The sequence below is a fragment of the Neophocaena asiaeorientalis genome, unplaced genomic scaffold (genome assembly GCF_003031525.2).
Source record: "Neophocaena asiaeorientalis asiaeorientalis breed wild unplaced genomic scaffold, Neophocaena_asiaeorientalis_V1.1 scaffold404, whole genome shotgun sequence".
In the NCBI taxonomy this organism is placed as follows: Eukaryota; Metazoa; Chordata; class Mammalia; order Artiodactyla; family Phocoenidae; genus Neophocaena; species Neophocaena asiaeorientalis.
The window spans coordinates 1,770,524-1,797,486 of record NW_020172589.1 but is presented as its reverse complement, the minus strand read 5'-3'; the positions used below and the strand labels follow the sequence as shown (position 1 = coordinate 1,797,486).

General features: G+C 37.7%; 1 protein-coding gene across 1 annotated transcript in view; it reads left to right on the top strand.

Annotated features, from left to right (window-relative positions):
• SPINK5 (serine peptidase inhibitor Kazal type 5) overlaps positions 1-26,963 on the top strand; it is a 69,944-nt gene that overhangs the window by 25,351 nt on the left and 17,630 nt on the right. Inside the window, exons 9-21 of the mRNA XM_024738264.1 lie at positions 1,540-1,667; positions 3,042-3,123; positions 5,244-5,371; positions 6,834-6,915; positions 8,028-8,152; positions 8,590-8,665; positions 9,012-9,139; positions 12,031-12,079; positions 19,873-20,000; positions 20,651-20,711; positions 23,053-23,180; positions 24,758-24,854; positions 26,318-26,445. Coding sequence (XP_024594032.1) covers positions 1,540-1,667; positions 3,042-3,123; positions 5,244-5,371; positions 6,834-6,915; positions 8,028-8,152; positions 8,590-8,665; positions 9,012-9,139; positions 12,031-12,079; positions 19,873-20,000; positions 20,651-20,711; positions 23,053-23,180; positions 24,758-24,854; positions 26,318-26,445 — 1,340 coding nt within the window. The remainder of the gene's footprint in view (positions 1-1,539; positions 1,668-3,041; positions 3,124-5,243; positions 5,372-6,833; positions 6,916-8,027; positions 8,153-8,589; positions 8,666-9,011; positions 9,140-12,030; positions 12,080-19,872; positions 20,001-20,650; positions 20,712-23,052; positions 23,181-24,757; positions 24,855-26,317; positions 26,446-26,963) is intronic.

The following is a 26,963-nucleotide window of genomic DNA, read 5'->3' as shown; positions in this document are numbered from 1 at the left end:
TATATATATATATATATATATATATACACACATTTCAAAACAGTCACCATGATAAGTCTAGATACCATTTGTCACCATACAAAGTTCTTATAATATTATTGACTATATTCCCTTTGCTGTACATTACATCTCCATGACTTATTTATTTTATAACGGGAAGTCTGTACCTCTTAATCCCCTTCACCTATTTCCCCTACCCGACCCCACTCCCCTCCCCACTGGCAACCACCAGTTTGTTCTCTGTATCTATGAGTCTGTTTTATTTGTTCCTTTGTTTTGTTTTTTTAGATTCCACATATAAGGAAAGTCATACAGTAATTACCATTCTCTGTCTCACTTATTTCACTTAGCATAATACCCTTTACAACCCATCCACACTGTCACAAATGGAAAGATTTCATTCTTTTTCATGACTGAATAATATTCCATCCATCCATACATACACATTGTATATATGTATATATCACATCTTCTTTATCCATTCATCTACTGATGAACACTTAGGTTGTTCCACGTCTTGGCTATTGTAAATAATACTGCGGTGAATAAACCATACTCTTTATGCTCACGCTTTTTTAGCTGAAATGGGAAGATGAGGGTCATACAGTTGAAAAAGGCTACAGAGAAACATTTTTATAGATTATATTATAGTAATATATGCTATCAAGTAGTGTTTTGGTATAGTGTTTTAAAGTTTATATATATATTTATCATATATAATTAAATATAACTTTTGTATACACACATACCCACACACACATATATATGGCCCTTATCAAATAGAATTTTCAAAACACAGAGAGAAACTTGAAAATACTGAATTCAAGCATCAATCAGGAAATTTGTGTGTATAAACCTCTTCTGAATTTTGGGAGGAAGTCACAACCTTTTTAGGTTTTCTAAGTAAAGATTAGTCTTGATGGTCTGCATTTCTAAGTGGGTAATGAAGGAAAATTAGGTTCACTCCTGAGGTTTCCACCTGCAGTGTTAGAAATGAACATTGATAAAGGTGGCAGAGTATATATAAAAATGATCCACAGAGAAAACAAATAGAGTAAGCATAATGCTGTTGGATACCATCTTATTCCTTTTTCCTTGCAAACTAAGTACGTTGTTCTTGACTTGTTCCATATTAAGTAGCTCTTAAGTATCTCGTCTTACAGATTCTATATTCTGCTCATTGGCAACACTTCTGTCTTGGCTGCTGTGTTTTGTTATGTCTTTGTTGGAACCTCACGACAGATCTTTTATTTATTATCTTTTTCCATAGATTTGAAAGTGAACAAAAACTATCTGATTTTAGAAAGTATTTGCTCAGCCTTATTCTTTCCTAGGCTCTTTTACCCTTTAATAAACACACGACATAGTATATACAGGTACCGAGTAATTTGACAATGTAATTACTATTTCTCATTAACACGTTGTGTGTGTTCACCAACACCTTCTAGATATGACATTCTTTGACTATAAATCCATGATGCACATTTTCTAGATTAAAGAATAGAAAAGTGCTAAATGTAATTACTTGTCTTTTTAAAGGATTTCTGCAAGGAATATGAAAACCAAGTGAGGAATGGAAGACTTCCTTGTACACGGGAGAGTGAGCCAGTCCGTGGCCCTGATGGCAGGATGCATGGCAACAAATGTGCCCTGTGTGCTGAAATTTTGTAAGTATAGATGTGGTTTCTTTGGAGTTACTCAAAAGGTGAAGTGGAGAGTGACTAAAATGATAAGAACAATGTTCGTGGGAATATTTGTTGTTGAGAATTTTTGAGCTGTTTTATGTCCTCTACAAATCATAATACCACCTAATAAGTAGGCTCCAATGCTATATATTTCTTTTTTAATACAAATGGATTCTAATTTCCAGTAGGATGACTGGATTACAAAATACTTGTTAACATTTTCTCCCATGACCTTTGTAGGCCTTTTTATGAGCTAGTCATAGTACAGAATGAGGGTTAAAAGCAGGCACTAGGACTTTGATTCTTTTCCTTCAGTAATTACCCCATTGTGGCAGAATAGATGGGATGCCCACAAAAACCTCCATGTTCATATGGGAACTGGATTAACTCTATCTTTTCATCTTGGACATCTGACCCTGGGGGAAGAGCAAATCCCACAACATATAAATTACGGCACTTATAAAGATGGCTCAGCAAAGGTCTCATCACATTTTTTTTTAGATCCTTGAACTCTGTGAGCTCTTTCCTACACTTTCTGACTGCCAGTTCTTGTTTTGGCCAGCTAATGTCTCTTCTATGGTTTGCATTTCAAGATTATCCTTCCTTGGATGAAATCTCCTAAAATCACTAATTAAATTCAATCTTTATAACACTTGATAATTTTATTTTATAATAGTCATCATAGTTAGTATTTGTATAATTATTTCTAGTACTATTTGTCACTCTTCTCTACTGGTCTGTAAGTTCTAAGAAGATAGGGTATGTGTTTATACTGTAAACTACTGAACTATATGCCCAGAGTGCTTTCCAATGCTTGCCGAAAAATAATTACTAACCAAATGTTGAATAAATAAGTGAATGAATGAATGTATGGACAAAGATCCCTGCTCTCAAGAAGCTTAAGGCTAATAGTAAAAATAATCCTTGGATGTACACACACACACACACATACATTGCAAGACAGAATGAAAACTATCCTATAAGAGAAGAATATACAAGTATGAAAACACACTGAAAGATGTAGAACTCATTTCCACTTGGAGGTATGGGATGTCTTCTTAAAGAAGGTAGAATTTAAGCTGGGGAGGTTTAAAAGGGAAGATGACAAAAAAAAAAGAAAAAAAAGATTGTTACAGTGGAAGGAAATGGCAAACTTAAAGGCAAAATGAAAGGGGTTCTTTGGGGAAATGGTGAAGATTTCAATTTCATAAGGGGCTTTAGGGTGATTTGAAAATGTTTGTTCTAAAACTCAGGAACACTTAGCTGTTTTTTTCCACTTGCATCTAAATGACTATTTTGTAGCTTGAAGATTCAAAACATCTATATTCACTTCCTTATTTTTGTTTCTTTCTCCAGCAAACAGCATTTTTCAGAAGAAAAAAATAAAGCAGATGAACACCTGAGAAAGGCTAAAGAAAAAGTTAAAAGAGAAACTGAGGTGAGGATTAGTTTGATCAATTCAGCTACGACTTTTGTAGGGGGTGTGTGTGTGTGTACTTTACTGTAGAATGCATTTTCAATATTTATTTATTTTTCCTCCACTACTAATGGGTTTCTGGAGACTAATTTTTAGTTACTATTTTATAAGATTTAGAATACTTATGACATTACAATTTTTAGCTCTATTTGGAGGAAATTAAGGCACATTAGTAAAAACAGTTCTACACTCCTGAATGAAGGTGATCTGAATTCAAAGCTGATATACATTCTTCAAATGTGTGACAGTTGTTTTGGGCGTTTTCATTTTGAAAGCAATAGCAATGTAAAATTTTAATATGATCCTTTTAAAATCATACGACATTCTACTTTAAAAACACCTCTTAACTAGTCATCTCCCTTTTTTCCACTGCTGCCATCTTAGCACAGATACCTAATAGCTTTCTTTTGCATTGATACATTAGCATCCTGCCTGTTCTCTATACTTCTAGCCAACATCTTCCTCAATCTTCAAGATTCAATTATTCTTCCATGTTGTTTTCACAGAGTAGGAAATACTTCCATGAACCAACGGCATTATGAAAATCTAATGTTTACAGGTATTCTAGAGTGTATTTGGACCATTTCACTCCATTAAAGAGACCCTATTTAACTTATTTCTTAGAGTTATCCCACCTTCTATGAAGTGTAGTTCAGTTTCATAAAATAGCTCATTCTCATAGTCCACCTTCTGCCTTCATGTAACTATATCTTAATTGCTAAGGCCTGTTTCAACTGCTTTCTTTCCTTCAGTCCTAGGTTACACAGTCCTTTTAATTTTAGCTCTTAAATGTCCCTCAACTATCCTTTCACTTTCAATTTCTTCCTTCCTTTCTCTCTTCCTTTTCTTTTTCTCCCTTCCTTCCTCCCTCCCTCCCTCCTTCCCTCCCTCCCCCCTTTCTCCCTTCCTTCCTTCTTCCCTCCTTCCTTCCTTCCTCCCCTCCTCCCTCTTTCCCTCTCTCCCTCCCTCCCTTCCTTCCTTCTCTTCTATAGTTTCCCTAGCTTCAGTCTTTAGTCACTTAAACCCTCCACACATCCGACTGGATAATCTTTCTAAAACAAAGATTTGATTAGGTCCCTCTCTGCTATAAATATTGTTTTCCATTTCCTAAGAATAAAGTCCAAAGTCCTTCCAAAGTTCAGTAGTCTGATTTTGACTTTCTTCAAAGTCTCCTTTTAACGAGTTCCCAAACCTTCCTCTTTGTGTCCTGCTAATTCTTTAGCCACTATACTCCTGACTGTAACAGATTATCTCAAAATAACATACTCTTTTACGCCTGTGTCTTTGCATATCATAATTCCTCCTGGAGGACTTTTTTGCCACATTGTTCTCCTAGGCACATTCTAAAGATACAACTCAAATATAAGCTCTTCTCTGAACTTCCTTGGATCATTCTTTCCTATATGCTAGTGCGTACTTAATTTAGACATGTGTCATATCCCTTAGCTTTTTATATTGCAATTCCTTATCCTTTTCACTTGACATAAAAGCGCTGAATCACATTCATATTTAATCCCTTTAACTTAATATATTTGTTGAACACTTAAATGGATGAATCTTAATTTATTTATTTATTTTTTAAATTATTTCTGGCTGCACTGGGTCTTCGTTGCTGCGCACAGGCTTTCTCTAGCTGCAGCGAGCCAGGGCCACTCTTCATTGCAGTGCACGGGCTTCTCATCATGGTGGCTTCTCATGTTGTGGAGCACGGGCTCTAGGCGTGCGGGCTTCAGTAGTTGCAGCATGTGGGCTCAGTACCTGTGGCTCATGGGCTCTAGAGCGCAGGCTCAGTAGTTGTGGCTCATGGGCTTAGTTGCTCCACGGCATGTGGGATCTTCCCGGACCAGGGCTCGAACCCGTGTCCCCTGCATTGGCAGGCAGATTCTTAACCACTGCGCCACCAGGGAAGCCCCAAGTGGATGAATCTTACAAGAAGAGAAATATCACAAAACTTTTGGACAATTATACATCCTAAATGTTTTATTTTTTTATCCTTAATTCCTCTTTTCCAATATCTTTGATAAAGAGTATCTAAAGTTTATAGAGAACCATATCTAAACTGTCTCATTGTCTTTATTCAGAAACTCTGCAGTGAGTATCAGGATCATGCAATGAATGGAATCCCTTTCTGTACCAAAGAAAATTACCCTATTCGTGGCCCAGATGGGAAAATGCATGGCAACTTGTGTTCCCTGTGTCAAGACTTCTAGTGAGTACAGAGTTTTAGAATGTCGAAGAGAAAAGGGAACCTACAGTAATCTAATAGAACTAGCTTGTTTCATAGATGGGCAAACTGGGAAGGGAGTTCAAGAAGTTACATGGAGAATGTAAGTAATAGAGCTGGGAATAAGTACCTAGAGCATTTATGCCAAGATGTCTGTTACCCCCGACACTCATTCTCTTAGCACTGGAACATCCTGACTTATGCAAATATCAAATTCTCCCTACTGCTGAAGCTTCATATTGTGAACCCGTTGTACAAGTTTATAGGCATCTCATCTTCCAGGGAGGCAAAGACCCAAAGTTAACACTTACTGCAGAAACTGATTATTGAAGTTGCCCATGAAACAACCATGAACTCTTATTAAATTACAGTAAATGTTACTTTATATAATGTGACATTTCTCAGTAAGTTATAACTGAGTTTGGTGTCAAAATTTGGGACTGTACTCAGTTTATCTGATTGAGTTCAGATGAAGTAGTTGACTACATTTAGAATCTTTGGTCCTTTGTAATTTGATTGACAACCAGGTATGGTTGAAATACCATCAGTTAACTGTACATACCATGCAATTCCATTGTACAAAGCAAATTTAGGCTCATTTGGTTTATCAATGTATGGAAATTATTAATATTTTTCCACCCATCCTACATTTTCTTACAGATAACACAGCCATGAGTAAGCAATACATGTAAACTGAATTAATAAAGCTACGGCATACACGACGTGGTAGATAGAACATAGACTTGAGAGGAGAAATTTGGGTTAGTTGTTGTCATATCCTGAGATTATAAGCAAAGCCCTCACCACCTCACCTTGTCTCTGTGAAACAAGGGGACCAGTCAATGTGCTTTATTAAGGCCACTTTCAGGCTCCAGGTATAATGTCACCGCAGTACTAGTTTTTGTTTGTTTTTGTTTTTTGCGGTACGCGGGCCTCTCACTGTTGTGGCCTCTCCCATTGCGGAGCACAGGCTCTGGACGTGCAGGCTCAGCGGCCATGGCTCACGGGCCTAGCCACTTTGCGGCATGTGGGATCTTCCCAGACCGGGGCACGAACCCACGTCCCCTGCATCAGCAGGCGGACCCCCAACCACTGCGCCACCAGGGAAGCCCATGGTACTAGTTTTGGTATCTCCCTGATGAACACTGATGATGTTCCTTTTCTGACCACAGCCAAAAAAGGTAATTTACAGAAAGCAAGTCTCCCAAATCCACAAGTAACGCTATCTTTATTTCAGTGTTATGCAGAAACTATGAAGAAGTTATGGTATCTTACACTGGAGGCTGTTTTGTTGTTTCTCATTAGTATCTGGTGATAAAGGGGCAAAGTTGCTCCTTCTTGAGGAGGGAGGACAGATTAGCAATGCAGAAATGTGGAGAAACCATTGACTGTGTTTGGTCCTATGGATCTGTCCTGTTTTTGTTTTGTTTTGTTTTTTCTAATTCAGCCAAGCAAAAGCTGAAGAAAAGAAAAAGGCTGAAGCAAAAGCAAGAAGTAAAAGAGAACCTGGAAAAGCAGACTCATATGCAGTGAGTAGACTGTAATTTGAACACACTTCAAAGAGCCTAAAGGCTGGAATATTGCCCTGCAAAAATCCCCAGAAAAACTTAACCTTTCAATCTGGAGATGACATTGAGATGAATGATATGGGAGTTGATCAATTCTTGCAGCTTCAGAAACTAACTCTGTACAGTAAAAAGAACTTATTTGCAGTCTGAAAAAAAATGATCTAGTTCTAGTTTCATCATTTACAGACTATGCTAGCTTTTGCTTACCACTTTCCTGAGACACCTAGTGTATATTTTCTACATGTGAATTTTTGAAATTTCACATCTGAGTTGGGTTCAGAATACATTGTACACACACAGAAAACATAGTTTTTACCTTTGAAATATTACAATATTCATTTTCATGACTTTATATAAGTTACCGTTAACTTCTTCTTTAGATGATGAAAGTCTCCTAATCTTCCCTTAAGTTCTATTCTTTTTCTTATCCAACCATCCTCCCTAACACAGCTGGAGTAAAGTTTCAAAATATTAACTAGATCATAATACTGCTCTTCTTAAAATGCACAAATAACTCATTATCAACTAAAGGATGCATTTCAGTCTCCTTAACTCTCTTATTTGGCTCCTTACCGTCATTCAGAAATTCATGTTCTGCTATAGGCCAGGTAGTTTCTGACATGTGCTTCTCAGCTTATTTTAGCAATCTAAAATGTGTATTTCTCAATCCATTTCTTAACCAGGAAAATCCTATTTACTCTTCAAAGTCTCACTCAAAGTATCCTAGTTCCCTGACATCTTCCCTGATTTCCACAATCAGATTTCATGGTCCCAACCTCTGAGTTCTCAGATTTTCTTGTACCTGTATGTTTGCACTTATTTTATTCTATTTAGATTATAGTGGAGTTTACTTATCTACCTCTTTTATTATACATCCTATTATGTCTTATTTGTTTCCATCTCTTAGCAACTCACGAGGGTTTTTTTTGTTCAATTGAATTTTATATTTGAGAGAAAACACAACTAAAATCCTGGGCTCAAAGATTAGTTTCTACCAATGTAGATGCTTCAAACTTCTGCTCTGAATGGGAATAAAACGTGTGTCCAAATTACCTTCTCTATCTTGGCAAAAGCTGTGCAGACCATACCTCAAGTTTATGAGAAATGGAAAACTCCTCTGCGCCGAAGAGAGTGACCCCACCAAGGGCCCAGATGGGAAAATGTATGACAGCCCCTGCTCCATGTGTGCGACTATGATGTGAGTAGAGCTGCTGCTGGGAAAATGAGGGAGGGTTTTGTCCTTTCTGCTTCATTTCTCTTTTTTGGAGCTTTATTCTATTTTGTTTCTTAAATTGTGTTTGTTTCTTATCAATGGCATTTTTTTGTGACACATTTTTGCACAATGTCATAATTGTCAAAGAATGATTCCTGCATATCAATCACTGGTTAAGTTCCCGTGGAAGTGTAAATGACATGAAACAAGGATCATACCCTTGCAGAATGGGATATGAAATCATCTGAAAACACGACAGATCACTAGCAAACATATCAATATGCCAAACAGTACATCAGTTCATACATGGTTCATAATATATATAACTATAATAACTGAATGATATTTGAGTATTTTAGATCACTTTCAATCTGGAGATTCTATGATTCTTACTCATCTCTTTTTAAATCACTCTTTTTTAGCCAAGCAGAAAAAAAAGAAAAGAGGGAAGATGAATCAAAAAATAAAAGGCAATCTAAGAATACATCTTCCTTTGAGGTGAGGGGACCTTCTTCAACAAGTCAGAGGCATATGGACCTGGGATCCATAGATGGCATTCAGGGAATCCATAAATTCCCTTAAACTGTATGAAACATTGATACAGTTTGTGGTTTGTTTATTTGTTTATATGTGTGCATGTACACATGTGCATATGTGACTATTTCTAGGTTGAGGGTCTGTAACTTTGATCATTTAAAAATATTCACGTCTTCAAAGTTAAGAACCATTCTAAAATTTGCCAAGTGCTGACCGCCATTTAAGAAAAATGTATAAACTTCAGCAGTTTTTGCAATCTGATCCAACCCGTGTTCAACACCTCAAACTTCCCTCCTTGATTTCACAGAAGTCGTGCAGGGAATACCGCAAATCCATGAATAATGGACATCTTCTTTGCACTAGAGAGAACGACCCCATCCAGGGCCCAGATGGGAAGATGCATGTCAACCTCTGCTTCATGTGTGAGGCTTTCTTGTGAGTAGAGCTTGGGGCTTCTGAGGCAGTGGGGACAGGGAACTGCTAAGGGCAGTTTTCCAACAATTATGAATAATGCGTTTTCCTCTTCAGTGTAAAACTTCAGTGTAGTTTTCCTCTTCTTTTTTTTTTATTTTTTGTGGTACGCAGGCCTCTCACTGTTGTGGCCTCTCCTGTTGTGGAGCACAGGCTCCGGACGCGCAGGCTCAGCGGCCATGGCTCGTGGGCCATGTGGGATCTTCCCGGACCGGGGCACGAACCCGTGTCCCCTGCATCAGCAGGCGGACTCTCAACCACTGCGCCACCAGGGAAGCCCAGTTTTCCTCTTCTTGTGTGTCACATTTAAATGAACTAAAAAAAAAACAAACACACAAAAAACTCCAAAAACAAGTGGAGAGCTTTCAGATGGTAACTACTGTGATATAAAAAATGCAGAATAATTTCAGGACATTTCAGAAAGAACTCCGAATCCTTTTTTCAGAGAAGAGAATACTCTATGACAACCATACTAATTGCTTTTAGTTTTCTGAAGGATTATCAGCTGAAAGAGGAAATGCATGAGATTACATGTAATATATTGATATCATTATGGTGCATGGCAAATTTTAGGAATTTTTGTTTTGTGTTCATGATTTTTATTTCTACTCGTTCTGTGTGACCTCAAGGAACAGAATTAAAATTGATGAGAGATATAGGGAGACATATTTGGGCACAACATGAAGATGAACTCTGCAATAGTTAGAGAAAGGCTGCTTCAGGAATGATGATTTTGTTGTACAGGAGTTGAATACCTCATTTACAGGGGACTAAAGTATGACTTTAGAATAGACAACATGGTATGTCCTCTCAAACCAGAGTCTGCTGTATTCCTTAAGTCTTTGTCCCAAGGGATACTCTATTTTCTATATGCCCAGAATCTCTGAAAGGATTCAGTCATTCCGTCTTCCCTGGTGGAGAGCAATACAACCCAGCAAATTTGTCCCATGGTGTAAGTGAGCCATGGAAGCATTAAAAAATCTGTTAGATGGAAGTCATGATGATGACCATATAATTATCATAACCAACATTTATTGGCATATAATCGGCATATACTTGGGTTTTGCTACCCAATCTCATTTAATCTTCACAACAACCGTATGAAATTGGTTCTGTATTATCCCAAGTTATAGATGGAAAAAAATTAAGGCCCAGAGAAGATGAGAATGATGGAAATTTCGGCCCAGGAAAAATGAAGAAAATGATAAGATTTCTCAATGTAGGGTGTAGACAGGGTATAATTATTTAGCAAAACCATTATCAACTTCTGGTAGTAACATCTGCCTGTTACGCTCATCTCAGTCTGTTTTTCTTTACCTTAATCTTTCAGCGATGAGCAAGTAAGTCTGCCACCTAGTGGTCATCTCTGCTGTTTCCTCTGACAAGTTTCCATTATGAAAAGAAAATGCTTCTTAAATTTTATAGTCAACTTAGACTCACAGTAAAGTTTGGATCAGTATCCATATAAAGAAGTATAAGAAACCCCACAATTTTGGAGCTATTTTAGTTAGCTTGTTCCATCAATATAAAAATTCCTTATCCAATTAAAATTTTATTGCCTCATATTTTATGGATATGTTAGCAAAGGCTATTGCCTTTCTTAAGAACCATACTTCCCTCCATAGTCATTTCTTAAACACTTTAATATCATATACAAATAGTGTTTTCAACTTTTAAAAAAGTTTTAAGTTGATCAATGAGCAGTTTTTACGTTGACTGTAATGTATGAAAACGTTTTAGCAAATTATTTTTGTCTCTACAACATGATTGACTTATATGCATTATAGATCTAATTATGCTGCAGACTGAGTATATTAAACTCAATTTCTAACACTGTTACTCATCCAAAATGGTTAACAGCTATTTCTCTCATTTCATTTTCATCATGTGCCTGTTTTTTTGTTGTTTTTATTTATTTATTTTATTTATATAAATAAAATTTATTTATTCATTTCTGGCTGTGTTGGGTCCTCACTGCTGCACACGGGCTTTCTCTAGTTGTGGTGAGCAGGGGGCCACTCTTCCTTGCGGTGCACGGGCTTCTCATTGCGGTGGTTTCTTTTGTTGCAGAACACGGGCTCTAGGAGCACGGGCTTCAGTAGTTGTGGCACACGGACTTAGTTGCTCTGCGGTATGTGGGATCTTTCCGGACCAGGGCTCGAACCCGTGTCCCCTGCATTGGCAGGCGGATTCCTAACCACTGCGCCACCAGGGAAGCCCAATATGCCTGTTTTTGGAGTGTTCACTTTCAATAATGCTTACAATGCTGATGATAACAATCACTTTTATCAATCACTTTATTATGTACCGGATACTAATTCTAACTGCTTTACATGTATCAACTTATTTAATGCTCACAACAGTCCTATGAGAGAAGTATTCTTATTACCTCTTCTATCCCTCCACTCCATTTCCCCATTTAAAGATGAGGAAAACACAGAGAGGTTAAGACACTTTTTGTGTTCCTTATTCTATTTGGCTGCAGAGTCTTTCTTCTTTCTTCTTAATCACCATGCTATACTGCCTCCCAGAAGCTAAATATCACAACTTTATAAAGAGTTCTGCACCTTTTGCAGATGTAAAAGAATCAGCAAATAAGAAAGTCCTATTCCAGGATATTTGCTGGGAAGCTAAATAGGTTTACTCATTAATTAAGGGGTTTTCCCTTGAACACCATTCTCTTGAGGTGTGGTAAATCATTCTAATTATTACCCAATAAAATTACACCTACTATGAGTGGATCTTTGGAGTTGCTTGAGAATAATCAAAGCAATGAATGATCAACCTGTGAATGTTAAGAATCTATACTACTGTATTAAGATTCTTCTGTCTCTCTTTTTTCCTGTTTCTTACAGTCAACAAGAAGAAAGAGCAAGAGCAAAGGCTAAAGGAGAAACTGCAAAGGTAATCTTCTCACAAATTCTTATATTATACCCTGACATTTTTTCTCTGCAGTAACATTCTAGATATCTCATTAGCATAAATGTTTTCCTGTTTTTTATGGGACAGAGAAAGATAAATATCATATGATATTGCTTACATGTGGAATCTTAAAAAATGGTACAAATGAACCTATGAAACAGAAATAGAGTCACAGATGTAGAAAACAATCTTATGGTTACCAAAGGGGAAATGGGGGTGGATAAATTGGGAGACTGGAATTGACATATACATAGTACTATATGTAAAACAGATAACTAATAAGAACCTACTATATAGCACAGGGAACTCTACTCAATACTCTGTAATGACCTATATGGGAATAGAATCAAAAAAGAGTGGATATAGGTATATGTATAACTGATTCACTTTGCTGTATAGCAGAAACTAACAAACATTGTAAGTCAACTATACTCCAATAAAAATTAATTTAAAAAAATGAATAAATATAACCTTTAACCTGGAAAAAAAAGTCTTAAGTACAAGTTTCCTGAGTATCAATTTTATTTCATGATAATTCAAAATTTAAGGTTTAGTTCATAAAAAATGGAGTTTAACTTATTTGGCTTTTCTTAAGATTTCTGTTGTCAGGCACAGGTTATTACTATCAATTTTTACAATTTACTAATTTCAGGTTACATAATTCCTACCTCTTAGCTATTTTAAAGAGAGAGTACAACATCCCTATCATTCACATTAGTTCAATTTACAAAACAAAGAGCACATATATTATCATATTTGATCTTTGTCAGCACCCAGCTATGGAGGAATACTAGTATTTTCACTTTCAATTATGACTATTAATTAAATCCTTTGACTTTCTAATTATTTTTAATCTACTTCACATTTCTATAATTTTACAATTTTATAAGTAGCAGAGCAAAGTCTGTCTTTACATAGATGTAGGATTACTCTCACATAGCCTTACACAAGGTTTACCTTTATTCTGTTTCCTAACAACAGCTTCAAAAGTATAAGCCTAATAATTTGGGGGGGAAAGTTGACACAGTTTAAAATGTTGCCTTTAAACTGATTCATTTTCTCAGTAACTTTCTGTTACCTGGAACCATCTTTTTATTAGTAATTCAGAATTGAAAATTTGTTTTATCCATAACGTTTGATCAGTTTCTAAATCCTATTAGATTTTTCAAATGGTCTTAACACATTCCTCCTCCTCTCCACTCCCATTGTTACTCTTCTGTTTCAAATATGCATCCCCCATCCCTGGACTTTATCAAGTAACTCCCAGAAAGGTGTCAGTTTCTCCAGGCATCATACTTTCATATTTGTTCTCTCCCCCATATCTTTGTTTCAGATATGTCTTTCTTTCTTTTTTTTTAATAGATCCTTATTGGAGTATAATTGCTTCACAATACTGTGTTAGTTTCTGCTGTACAACAAAGTGAATCAGCCATATGCATACATATGTCCCCATATTCCCTCCCTCTTGAACCTCCCTCCCATCCTCCCTATCCCACCCCTATAGGTTATCACAAAGCACCGAGCTGATCTCCCTGTGCTATGCAGCTGCTTCACACTAGCTAACTATTTTACATTTGGTAGTGTATATATTGTCAATGCTACTTTCACTTCGCACCAGCTTCCCCCTTCCACCCTGTGTCCTCAAGTCCATTCTCTATGTCTACATCTTTATTCCTGCCCTGCAACGAAGTTCATCAGTACCATTTTTTTTTTTTTAGATTCCATATATATGCGTTAGCATCAGTATTTGTTTTTCTCTTTCTAACTTACTTCACTTGTATGACAGACCCTAGGTCACTCCACCTCACTACAAATAACTCAATTTCGTTTATTTTTATGGCTGAGTAATATTCCATTGTATATATGTGCCACATCTTCTTTATCCATTCATCTGTCAATGGACACTTAAGTTGCTTCCATGTCCTGGTTATTGTAAATAGTGCTGCAATGAGCATTGTGGTAAATGTCTCTTTTTGAATTGTGGTTTTCTCAGGGTATATGCCCAATAGTGGGATTGCTGGGTCGTATGATAGTTCTATTTTTAGTTTTTTAAAGAAACTCCATACTGTTCTCCATAGTGGTTGTATTAATCTACATTCCCACCAGCAGTGCACAAGTGTTCCCTTTTCACCACACCTTTTCCAGCATTTATTGTTTCTAGATTTTTTGATAATGGCCATTCTGACTGGCCTGAGGTGATACCTCATTGTAGTTTTGATTTGCATTTCTCTAATAATTACTGATGTTGAGCATCTTTTCAGGTGCCTCTTGGCCATCTGCATGTCTTCCTTGGTGAAATGTCTATGTCTTCCACCCAGTTTTTAACTGGATTGTTTGTTTTTTTGATATTGAGCTCCATGAGCTCTTTGTATATTTTGGAGATTAACCCTTTGTCCGTTGTTTCATTTGCGAATACTTTCTCCCATTCTGAGGGTTGTCTTTTTGTCTTGTTTATAGTTTCCTTTGCTGTGCAAATGCTTTTAAGTTTAATTAAGTCCCATTTGTCTGTTTTTGTTTTTACTTCCAACACTCTAGGAGGTTGGTCAAAAAAGATCTTGCTATGGTTTATGTTATAGAGTGTTTTTTCTATGTTTTCCTCTAACAGTTTTATAGTGTCTGGTCTTACATTTAAGTCTCTAATCCATTTGGAGTTTATTTTTGGGTAGAGTTAGGTAGTGTTCTAATTTCATTCTTTTACATGTAGCTGTCCAGTTTTCCCAGCACCACTTATTGAAGAGGCAGTCTTTCCTCCATTGTATGTTCTTGCCTCCATTGTTGTAAATTAGGTGCCCATATGTGTGTGGGTTTATCTTTGGGCATTTTATCCTCTACCACTGATCTATATTTCTGTTTTTGTGCCAGTACCATACTGTCTTTATTACTGTAGCTTTGTGGTATAGTTTGAAGTCAGGGAGCCCGATTCCTCCAACTCTGCGTTTCTTAAGATTGCTTTGGCTATTTGGGTTCTTTTGTGTTTCCATACAAATTGTAAAATTTTTTGTTCTAATTCTGTGAAGAGTGCCACTGGTAGTTTGATAGGGATTGCACTGAATCTGTAGATTGCTCTGGGTAGTATAGTCATTTTCACAATATTGATTCTTCCAATCCAAGAACATGGTATATTTCTCCATCTGTTTTTGTCATCTTTGATATTTTTCATTAGTGTTTTATAGTTTTCTGAGTACGAGTCTTTTGCCTCCTTAGTCAGGGTTATTACTAGATAAGTTTATTCCTTTTGTTGCAATGGTAAATGGGAGTGTTTCCTTAATTTCTCTTTCTGTTTTTCATTGTTGGTGTATAGAAATGCAAGAGATTTTTGTGCATTAATTTTTGTATCCTGCAACCTTACCAAATTCATTGCTTAGTTCTAATAGTTTTCTGGTGGCGTTTTTAGGATTCTCTATGTATAGTATCATGTCATCTGCAAACAGTGACAGTTTTATTTGTATTCCTTGTATCAGTTTTATTTGTATTCCTTTTAGTTCTTTTTTTCCCTCTGATTGCCATGGCTAGGACTTCCAAAACTATGTTGAATAAGAGTGGCGAGAGTGGACATCCTTGTCTTGTTGCTGATCTTAATGGAAATGTTTTCAGTTTTTCACCATTGAGTATGATGCTTGCTGTGGCTTTGTCATATATGGCCTTTATTATGTTGAGATAGGTTCCCTCTATGCCCATTTTCTGGAGAGTTTTTATCATAAATTGGTGTTGAACTCTGTCAAAAGCTTTTTCTGCACCTATTGAGATGATCATATGGTTTTTATTCCTTAATTTGTTAATGTGCTGTACCACACTGATTGACTTGCGTATACTGAAGAATCCGTGCATCCCTGGGATAAATCCCACTGGATCATGGTGTATGATACTTTTAATGTGCTGTTGGATTCTGTTTGCTAGTATTTTGTTGAGGACTTGTGCATCTATGTTCCTCAGTGATATTGGTCTATAGTTTTCTTTTTTTGTGATATCTTTTTCTGGTTTTGGTATCAGGGTGATGGTGGCTTCGTAGAATGAATTTGGGAGTGTTTCTCCCCCTGCAATTTTTTGGAAGAGTTTGAGAAGGATGGGTGTTAGCTCTTCTCTAAATGTTTGATAGAATACACCTGTGAAGCCATCGGGTCCTGGACTTTTGTTTGTTGGAAGATTTTTAATTACGATTTCAATTTCATTACTGTTTATATTGATAGGTCTGCTCATATTTTCTAATTCTTCCTGGTTCAGTCTTGGAAAATTGTACCTTTCCAAGAATTTGTCCATTTCTTCGTGGTTGTCCATTTTATTGTCATATAGTTGTTTGTAGTAGTCTCTTATAATCCTTTGTATTTCTGCAGTGTCATTTGTGATTTCTCCTTTTTCCTTTCTAATTTTACTGATTTGCATCCTCTCCCTTTTTTTCTCGATGAGTCTAGCTAAGGGTTTATCAATTTTGTTATCTTCTCAAAGAACCAGCTTTTAGTTTTATTGATCTTTCCTATTGTTTTCTTCATTTCTATTTCATTTATTTCTGCTCTGATCTTTATGATTTCTTTTCTTCTACTGACTTTGGGTTGTCTTTGTTCTTCTTTCTCTAGTTGTTTTTTTTTTTTTTTTCCCCACGGTACGCGGGCCTCTCACTGTTGTGGCCTCTCCCGTTGCAGAGCACAGGCTCCAGACGCGCAGGCTCAGCGGCCATGGCTTATGGGCCCAGCCACTCCGCAGCATGCGGGATCTTCCTGGACCGGGGCACGAACCCGTGTCCCCTGCATCAGCAGGCAGACCCTCAACCACTGCACCACCAGGGAAGCCCTCTCTAGTTGTTTTAAGTGTAGGTTTAGATTGTTTACTTAAGATTTTTCTTGTTTCTTGAGGTGAGATTGAATGCTATAAACTTCCCTCTTAGAACTGCTTTTCCTGCATCCCATAGGTTTTGCATTGTCGTGTTTTCCTTGTCATTTGTTTCTATGTATTTTTTAATTTCTTCTTTGATTTCTTTAGTGATCTCTTGGTTATTTAGTAGCACACTGTTTAGCCTCCATGTATTTGTGGTTTTTACAGTTTTTTTCCTTTAATTGACTTCCAGTCTCATAGCGTTATAGTCAGAAAAGATGCTTGATACGATTTCAGTTTTCTTAAATTTTCTGAGGCTTGATTTGTGACCTAAGATGTGATCTATCCTGGAGAATGTTGTATGTGCACTTGAAAAGAAAGTGTACTCTGCCACTTTCGGGTGGAATGTTCTATAAATATCAATTAAATCTATCTGGCCTATTGTGTCATTTAAAGTTTGTGCTTCCTTATTTATTTTCTGTTTGGATGATCTGTCCATTGGTGTAAGTGGGGTGTTAAAGTCCCCTACTATTATCGTGTCACTGTCGATTTCTCTTTTCATGGTTGTTAGCATTTGCCTTATGTATTGAGGTGCTCCTAATTGGGTGCATAAACATTTGTAACTGTTATATCTTCTTCTTGGATTGATCCTTTGATCGTTATGTAGTGTCCCTCCTTATCTCTTGGAACAGTCTTCATTTTAAAGTCTATTTTATCTGGTACAAGTATTGCTACTCCAGCTTTCTTTTGATTTCCATTTGCATGGAATATCTTTTTCCATCCCTTCACTTTCAGTCCGTATGTGTCCCTAGGTCTGAAGTGGTGTCTTGTAGACAGCATATGTATGGGTTTTGTTTTTGTAACCATTCAGCTAGTCTGTGTCTTTTGGTTGGGGCATTTAATCCATTTACATTCAAGGTTATTATTAATATGTATGTTCCTATTACCATATTCTTAATTGTTTTGGGTTTGTTTTTGTGGGTCTTTTTCTTCTCTTGTGTTTCCCACCTAGAGAAGTTTCTGTAGCATTTGTTGTAAAGCTGGTTTGGTGGTGCTGAATTCTCTTAGCTTTTGCTTGTCTGAAAAGCTTTTGATTTCTCCATCAAATCTGAATGAGATCCTTGCTGGGTAGAGTAATCTTCGTTGTAGGTTTTTCTCTTTCATCACTTTAAGTATATCCGGCCACTCCCTTCTGGCTTGCAGAGTTTATGCTGAAAAATCAGCTGATAACCTTCTGGGGATTCCTTTGTATGTTATATTTTGGTTTTCCCTTGCTGTTTTTAATATTTTTTCTTTGAATTTAGTTTTTGTTAGTTTGATTAATATGTGCCTTGGTGTGTTTTTCCTAGGGTTTATCCTGTATGTATACTCTCAGTTTTTCCAGGAAGCTTCCCCTTCCAGGCCTGTTGAATCTCCTCACCTTGATCGTTCCTAGCTTTTATAGACTGTGATGTGCAACACATCATAAACATATATATTTTATATTGCTCTCCACCAATTTTATCAGCCTTCTTCTGCACCAATATTTAAGCACCCTCAAAAGAATGCTGATGGTAAATATTTACAGATCCACTATAGTGACATCACAATTCTGAGTCTATGATAGAAGCCTTTTATTTTTTTAATTTAATTAATTTATTTATTTTGGGCTGCATTGGGTCTTCGTTGCTGCACACGGGCTTTCTCTAGTTGCAGCGAGTGGAGGGCTACTCTTCATTGTGGTTCGCAGGCTTCTCACTACAGTGGCTTCTCTTGTTGCAGAGCACGAGCTCTAGGTGTGCAGGCTTCAGTAGTCGTGGCAGGCAGGCTCAGTAGTTGTGGCGCACGGGCTTAGTTGCTCCGTGGTATGTGGCATCTTCCCAGTCCAGGGCTCGAACCTGTGTCCCCTGCATCGGCAGGTGGATTCTTAACCACTGCACCACCAGGGAAGCCCCGATAGAAGACTTTTAAATGCTTACTGACTTACTGCTACATGTAATCACTTTTCTTTTTACTTCTTACTCTGCATTACTTATTCTTCATAATAGAGAAAAGTGTAGGGAGGATAGGAAACCACTCTGAGAACATATTTTCTTCATTTTCCAGGAACTCTGCAATGAATGTCTCTGCTTTTTCTAGCTTCTAGAGGCCGTTCATGTTCCTTGGCTCCTGGACTGTTTCCATCGTCTTCAAGGCCAACAACATTGCATCTCTAATTGTTCTTCTGTAGTCATATCTCCCTCTCACTCTCTCCCCTCTTACTCTTCCAGTTTTAAGGACTGACCCTTTTAATTTCATTGGGCATACTAGGATAATCCAGGATAATATCCCTATCTCTAGGTCCTTAACTTAAACACATCTGCAAAGTCCCCCCTGCCCTGCAATATATTCACAGGTCCTGGATATCTGGACTTGGACAAATTTGGGGGCAGGAGCTATTATTCTGCCAACCACAAATTGCTTTACGAAAGGGACAATAAATCATTCTTTTTTGTATGTCTCACAGTGCCTAGCCCAGAATAATATTCGGGTAAACTGAAGGTTTTATAATTAGATAAGTGACAGCAATCTCATATTCCAAACAATGTGTGACCTAGGCCTCTGAACAGCATCTTGGCTGATACTAACCTTCTGCATCGTCTTCTTGATGCATCCATTATGTTTGGGACATTATATCATAGTTTTCAAAGGGGTGATGTGGAGGAAGCTTTCAATATTTAGTTACCTGATTATTCTATTTTTTTTTTTTTTTTTTTTTTTTGTGGTACACGGGCCTCTCACTGCTGTGGCCTCTCCCGTTGCGGAGCACAGGCTCCGGACATGCAGACTCAGCGGCCATGGCTCACGGGCCCAGCCACTGCGCAGCATGTGGGATCTTCCCGGACTGGGGCACGAACCCGTGTCCCCTGCATCAGCAGGTGTACTCCCAACCACTGCCCCACCAGGGAAGCCCTAGTTACCTGATTCTTAAACCCTCCCTCACTTGGCAGCAGCTGTGCCGTGAATACCATAACTATGCGAGGAACGGAAGTCTTCCCTGCACCACAGAGAATGACCCCATCGAGGGCCCAGATGGGAAAATCCATGGCAACACCTGCTTCATGTGTGTGGCCTTCTTGTGAGTAGAGCTGCAGTCACTGCTCCTGCTGAGTGTCGGAGAAGACAGGCCTGTGGTGGGCAAGAGAGATGATATTGAAGGTTTTTTCTAGGAGGCAGATGGCTATCTTTGCACTGAGTTTGGGGATTTACTCTTACAAAGCCATATACTTGGTGCATTTCTTTGTAGTGTTCTCAGTGTTCTGAAAGGTACTTGAATTGCCATTAAGGGAGGACTATGTGCTAAGAGGAAACTCCTCCAGAGTTAATGGCATATGACGATTGGAATTTTTGTTCTCTGCATACATACTGTCATGAATAATCCAAAGATGTAATCACTGGGTGCTAGCAAATTAAAAATTTGCTAATATTTAGTCATTTTTTAAGTATCCTAGTTGCTTTCCGAGGAGAAGGCCGATATCTTTGTTTTCCAAAATAAACAGAGTAGTGAAAATTTATTTACTGGCTGGCCATGGCATATGTGTCTTACTCTTTAAGCAATACTAAAAACAAGAAGAACAATATGGAGAGGTGTACATTTACCTTTCTACTCCCAAGCTAAGTTGGTATAGGTGTAGAAGTAATGAAATATATCTATCAAGAGAGATTCCCCTTTAGGATAATATGTATTGGGTACTAGGAATGATTGTTCCCCCTGCCTTTCTCTTACAGCCAGCAAGAAGCAAAAGAAAAAGAAGCTGAATCCAAAAGACCTAAGAGAGGAGCTGAAAAGGTAGTTATCTTGGAAGCTTCATACCACAGTGCGGTTTTGCAGTTTCTCTTTAAAAATAACTCATGGAATCACTGAAGGCCTATGTGAGAGAACTCAAGGTTTAGTTAGTCCAGGGGTTGATAAAATTTTCTTAAAGGGCCGGACAGTAGATATTTTAGGTTGTGACCATTCAGTCTCTGTCACAACTACTCAACTCTGCTATTGTAGCTCTAAAACAGCCATGGATGATATGCAGATAAATGGGCATGGCTGTGTTCCAATGAAACTTTACTTACACAGAAAAGGTGGTAGGCCAGATTTTGCTCATGGGCCATAGTTTGCAAACCTCTGATTTACTCCATGCCCTATTTTTAAATGAAGATTTAAAATCCAGAAGGAGGAAGAACTTGCTTACAAAGGTAGTGAGACGATTGGTATCAGAATCTTCATACTTTTTCAAAGTTCTCACAGCTGCAAAACAGAAACAATTCAAACTTAGACTTCCTGACACCAAATCTAGCATTATTCCTAACACACTATGTAGCTTTGGATGAGCACATTTGGTCAAACCAGGTGTGTTCCTTGCTTTAACTTTAATTATCTCTGGTGTCAGCAGTTGGCAGAAAAATAGAAGAGCAACTTTCCCCAGTAATATTTTCTTGGTTTCAAAATGAATGACTCCAGGTAGATTTTTCCAGGTTTGTGGGTATTTCCTTGCCCCCATCAAAAACTATTGATATTAAAAATAATCTACAATGAAGTATCACTTGGAATTCTGTATGATTGGTTTGTTTACGGTTATTTTTCCCACAATTGTGAGCCTGAATTTAAAAATAATATGAGTAGCTCATATGCTTCCCTTTGCAACATCAATAAGAAAATATTCTTCAGTATCAGACGATTTCTGATTTCACATTAGCTACTACCCATAAACTATCCTCTCATATCATATTTCTTTTGCTAAATATGACCAGTTAGGGAATCAGGCAGTGAACCTTGAAGGAAAGCTGGGAAAAAAACTCACTCTTGTCCTCACTGAGTTTTGACTTGAACTAAAAGATACAGAAAAAAACACAAGTTCAATCTTACTTGCCACCAGTAATTAATTATATGATCTTAAGTGATTTGCTTATTCTATCTCAATTCCTCATAACTCTGAAGCTAAAATTTACTGAGTACTTCCTAGATGTCAGTCATTGTAGATACAGTAGATATACATTATTTCACATTATTCTCATAACAATTCAGCACATATATTGAATACTTAATAGATATTGGCCATTATTATTTTAACTGTGTGGAACAGATACTATCATTATTTCCATTTTATAGAAGAGGTAACTGAGGCACAGAGAGGCAAGACCCCCTCATCCAAGGTCTCTTGGTGACAGAATGGAATTCTAACTAATGATATTATATAGCTGTCAACATATTGGGCTTGTCTGGACATACCTGGAATATTATGTTAAATTCTTTAGGAAAGGGGAAGAATTAAGAATGCAAAATGGTGCAAATGACTGAAACAGATTGGAACAGAAAGACTGAAGTATCTGGGGATGCTTTGCTCTTGGAAAAGCACATAGGGAGCTATGGAGAAGGACAAGAAAGCTTTCCCCAAATATATGAAGGACTTTCTGCGTGCAGGAAGGAAAAAATACTCAATTTTTCTGAGGGAAGTAAAATATGTTGACTTTGCTTACTGGTTTGAAAGAACGTATTCATCCCATGCAGTGACATCTTAGAAAAATAAAACTCTAAGAATAAGGATCCTATAGGATTGATTAGACATATTTTCCAAGATCCTCCCAAAGTAGCACTATGGCTAATCTGTGGGAATGATCTAAGAAATTTTGGAATGAACTATCTGGAGGGTAATGAACTCATCACTGTAGGTATTCCAGTGCAAATTAGACCACTTTTTGGCAGGTATGACATAAAGGGGATTGAGACGTAGTACAGATGGTTGCACCAGGTGAACTTCAAAGTTCTACCTAAACCTTAATTCTTTAAAATTCTATGCCATGTGCAGTGTTTTTATTGCATTATAATATAATAGAGAGGGACAATAAAATCTTGACTAAGGACTGTGACCAGTCTGCAGAGAACCCAGTTTATTAAGAGGTTCTTGCTTGTGTGTGACTGCAGGTTCAGTCTGGATTTGGAGGCTGTATCTCAAGGAAAAAGAAACAGAAACCTCTTTTTAAGTCCTGTGTGCTTACTAGGATTTGAACAAAACAGTTGCCAGAAAGAAACATTCATAGGTCATTTTCTTTTTTTTTTTTTCCAGGAAGCACTTAGTAGGGACCCAACAAAGTAATTTCCAAGAAAATACCCAAGCTCTTGCCTTTTCTCCTCCTTTTAGGATACATGCAGTGAATTTCGGAGCCTTCTGAAAAATGGAAGTCTTTTCTGCACTCGAGAAAATGATCCTGTGCGTGGCCCAGATGGCAAGACCCATGGCAACAAGTGCGCCATGTGCAAAGAAGTCCTGTGAGTGCACAGATGAAGCCCATGCTGTGGGTGGCAGAGCCGGGAGGCAAAGAGCTGGGAAGATAATATAGATTGTGTTTGTCCTTTGCTTACGTGTAAAAATGACAAGTGATGATCTCTAAAGCATTTTGGGGTGAATCTCTCTTTACAGAGGCTAAGATTCACAATTCTAGAAATAGGCAATAGATGACTAAGTTGTTACACTACATTCTCCATTAGTTCTGGGGTAGCACCTTACAATGATCACACCATCTTTCTTGATAAAATCTTAAGCCCTTTGCTGTCAGGTGGATCCCTTTTCTGGATTATTTTGTAATCCCCATCGGGAAGAACATACACAGATTTTACTATCAATTTAATGCCTCTACCTGCATTTTTGGAAAAAAAAAATCACACTTCTAGGAAACTAAAGATAGCTTTACACAAAGTTTGGAAGTACACCTAAAATATTTGTCATTAACAGTCATTTGCTGAACATGTACAACGTATAATGTGTATAACGGTTGGTTATACAAAGTTGAATGAAACAGTATTACCAAAAATCATATAGTTCAGTAAGGTTTAGACATGGGCATAAATTAATATAACACAAAGGAGGAATTGCTAAGTGAAAAATGATATATACAGTGTGTTATGGTAGTTTAGGAAAGGGAGCGTTAATAGAAAGTTTTATGGAAGAATAGAATTAGATCTGGTAATTTGGATCATATGTGAACAGTATGGGAAGGAATGAGAGGAAGAAGGAACAGCATAGGTAAAATCTAAAATTAAAGAAACTGTACTGTATGTACATAAAGAGAGCAAGTCATTTTAGTTTAGTTAGAGCTTACCCACTTCACCAACTGTGAATGCCAGATCATGGATTTTGAAGTCAATTCTATATACAGTGGCAAGCTGCTAAAATTTTTCAGCTAGGAGAGTAAGTGGCGTAAATATGGTTCCTTTCGGAAGATTCATATGTCAGCAGTAAAAAGAAGAAAAGAGGAAGGGACTAAAATTCAGAATACCGCTGGCGGTAGTAGGGGATTACAATAATCCAGTGAGAGGTAACTAGAGCAAGGGAGCTAGAATAGAAGGTGAGTGGGTCAACATAGGAGACACTGTGAAAGTGAAACCAACGTCCTGTGGCAACAGCTATGCGAGCTGAAGGAGAGGGAGTGGTTAGGGATGGCTCCAATGTTTTGTTCTTTGTGAAAGAGAATCCCGGAGGAAGAACACATTTGGCAGAGAAGATAATTATTTTGGGACCTTTTGAACATGAGGTATTTGAGAGAAATCCAGCTGGAGGTTCACATGAGCATTTACAAAATGCTAATTAATTGTTCACCTAGTCTTGCTTGAGGTTATGTAAACGCTGGTTTTCTTCTACTGCAATGAGAGCTCTTCCAGGCAAAAGGATGCGACATAATTCATCTTTCTATTGATATTTTCAAAGAGGGCCTGCAATGTAATAGGTGTTCAATAAATGCTGGTGAATTCCATACAAATCTAATCTGGTCATATGATGAGAAACTCACAGAAATGCATTCCACTCTCTGTAATTTATTATTCCCTACCTCCCACTTTCCAATTTCCAGCCAGAAAGAATATGAAGAAAGAAAGAGAAAAGAAAGGGAAGATCAGAGAAAAGCTGCACGGAATGGTTGCAAACGTGGCAGAAGAGGGACAGCTCAGGTGAGAGCAGCCTCTAATTTCCATAACCAGCGTGGGCTCAACTCAATGGCACTGGGACCCCGGCAGACCCTATGGTCAAAGGCTATGAATGTATGTAGTGCTGAGTTGGAAAGCATCCTTGGAAGGACAGGGGATTTTCCCCTTAAGACTGCAGAGTAATATCTGAGCAATTTTTAGTTTCTCTAGGGCTCGCTTTGACTTCTTTAAACTTGGAAATAATTAACATGAATACCAGACCCCAGTCTCTTGACTCCTCTTTATATCATCTAGCTTTCAGGCCAATAAATGATCCTAGGAGAGTAAGTGGTATAAATGTGGAGATGTTCCACATCAGCATCACCTGCTCTTCATTTCCTTTCATTATTCTCTTTTTCCCTGAATGGAGCCATTTTTGGAAGTATATTTTCTGTTGTTCCTAGGCAGGGTAATATGGTGAAAGAGCACAGGTTTTCGAGTCAGATAGTTTGAGGTATCATCCTACCCATGCCACTTGGACTTGCAAAGCACTGAATAAATCACTTCATCTCACTCAACTCTAGTTTCTCTTCCTTAGCACTACTCTTATAGGGATACAATAAAATAATTTAGGCAAGTGTTTAGCACATTTCCTGAGACTTTTTTTTTAAGTGTCAGCATGGCAGTGTTGCATGTAAGCTCACTCCTTGGGCATGTGAACAACTGCCTGAGATCACAGCCACCTTCTTTCTATTCTTATGACCTGGGGATATCAAGACCATCTCTTTGCCTCCAGATCTGACACAGGCCCAATATCTGCCTTTGATAAATTTTGGCTTTTCTGTTTTTCCATATTTTCTCCTGTAGGAACCTGAGTTCTCACTCTCAAATGACAGACTTGTTAAGACCCTTTTTCTCTCTTCATAATTTGCTTAAGCCTGTCTTCCTTGGCATTTTGCATGATTCTGTGCTTTCTCCCAGCACTTCTTTCTCCCTTCTCTCTACATTAGAGGTCAGCAAAATTTTTTTTTTCTGTAAAAGGCCAGATAGCAGATATTTTAGGCATTACGGGTCACACGGTCTCTGTCGCAACTATTCAACTCTGTTGAATAGCCACTGTTGTGGGAAAGCAGCCATAAATAATATTTAAATGAATGAGTGAGGGTGCGTTTCAAGTTTTACATATAAAACTTCATATGTAAGAACAGACAGCAGGACAGATTAGTCCTGTGGGCTATAGTTTGCTTACCCTTGATTTGTGCGATTAAATCCCAACCAGCTTTATAATTTCCCTTTGTAGAACCTTAAAAGCAACATTACCCATGACAACAGATGTCTTAGAAAATGGATGATTCCAGCCCCTCCTCTTCTGTAGACAGCAATCCTAGATGTTACATGCCCTATAAGAGAACATAGACAAGAACTTCTTACTCAAATTATTTAACAAACTTAATAACAATACAACAGACCAAGTCATCCAAGAGGCCTGCTCTCTTCTTCCCTTTCAGGACCCATGTGCTGAGTATCGGAAACAAATGAAAAATGGAGTACTTAGCTGTACTCGGGAGATTGATCCTGTACGCAGTGAAAATGGCAAATCATACAACAATAAGTGTGCCATGTGTAAAGAGAAACTGTAAGTAATTCTCTCAACCTGCACGTTTAAAAGATAGTCACCTGTTCCTCCTGAATTAATGGTTATTTCTCATTTGCCTATAGCTCCTTTTGTGAACACTACCCTTTTTGTTAATTCTCAAATATTATCTCTTTCTCTTGCATCCCCTAAGGAACAATGAGCCCTAGTAAGGGCAGCTAATCAGTGGCTGATTCCTACTCTATTTTCTATCATAATTCTGTGAACTGTGTCATCATGGTAGATAATTGCTCTTTAGAACACATCATGGCTAAATCCTAAGGATGGTTTGCAATGGTCATTGGAATAGTTAACCAACATAGTTTAAGAGGGTGGCTTCATGTCATATGTATGGGACACATTTATTGCACAATCCAGGGTTTGTTCCTTCTACCTATTTTCTTTTGGTGAATGGTACTGATTGGAGTGGTTAATGATCCAACTCAGCCACTCTTGATCTGTGTTATTGCAGCAAGTAACATAACCACTATTGGCCCCATCTGTATACTGAGGTAGTTTTC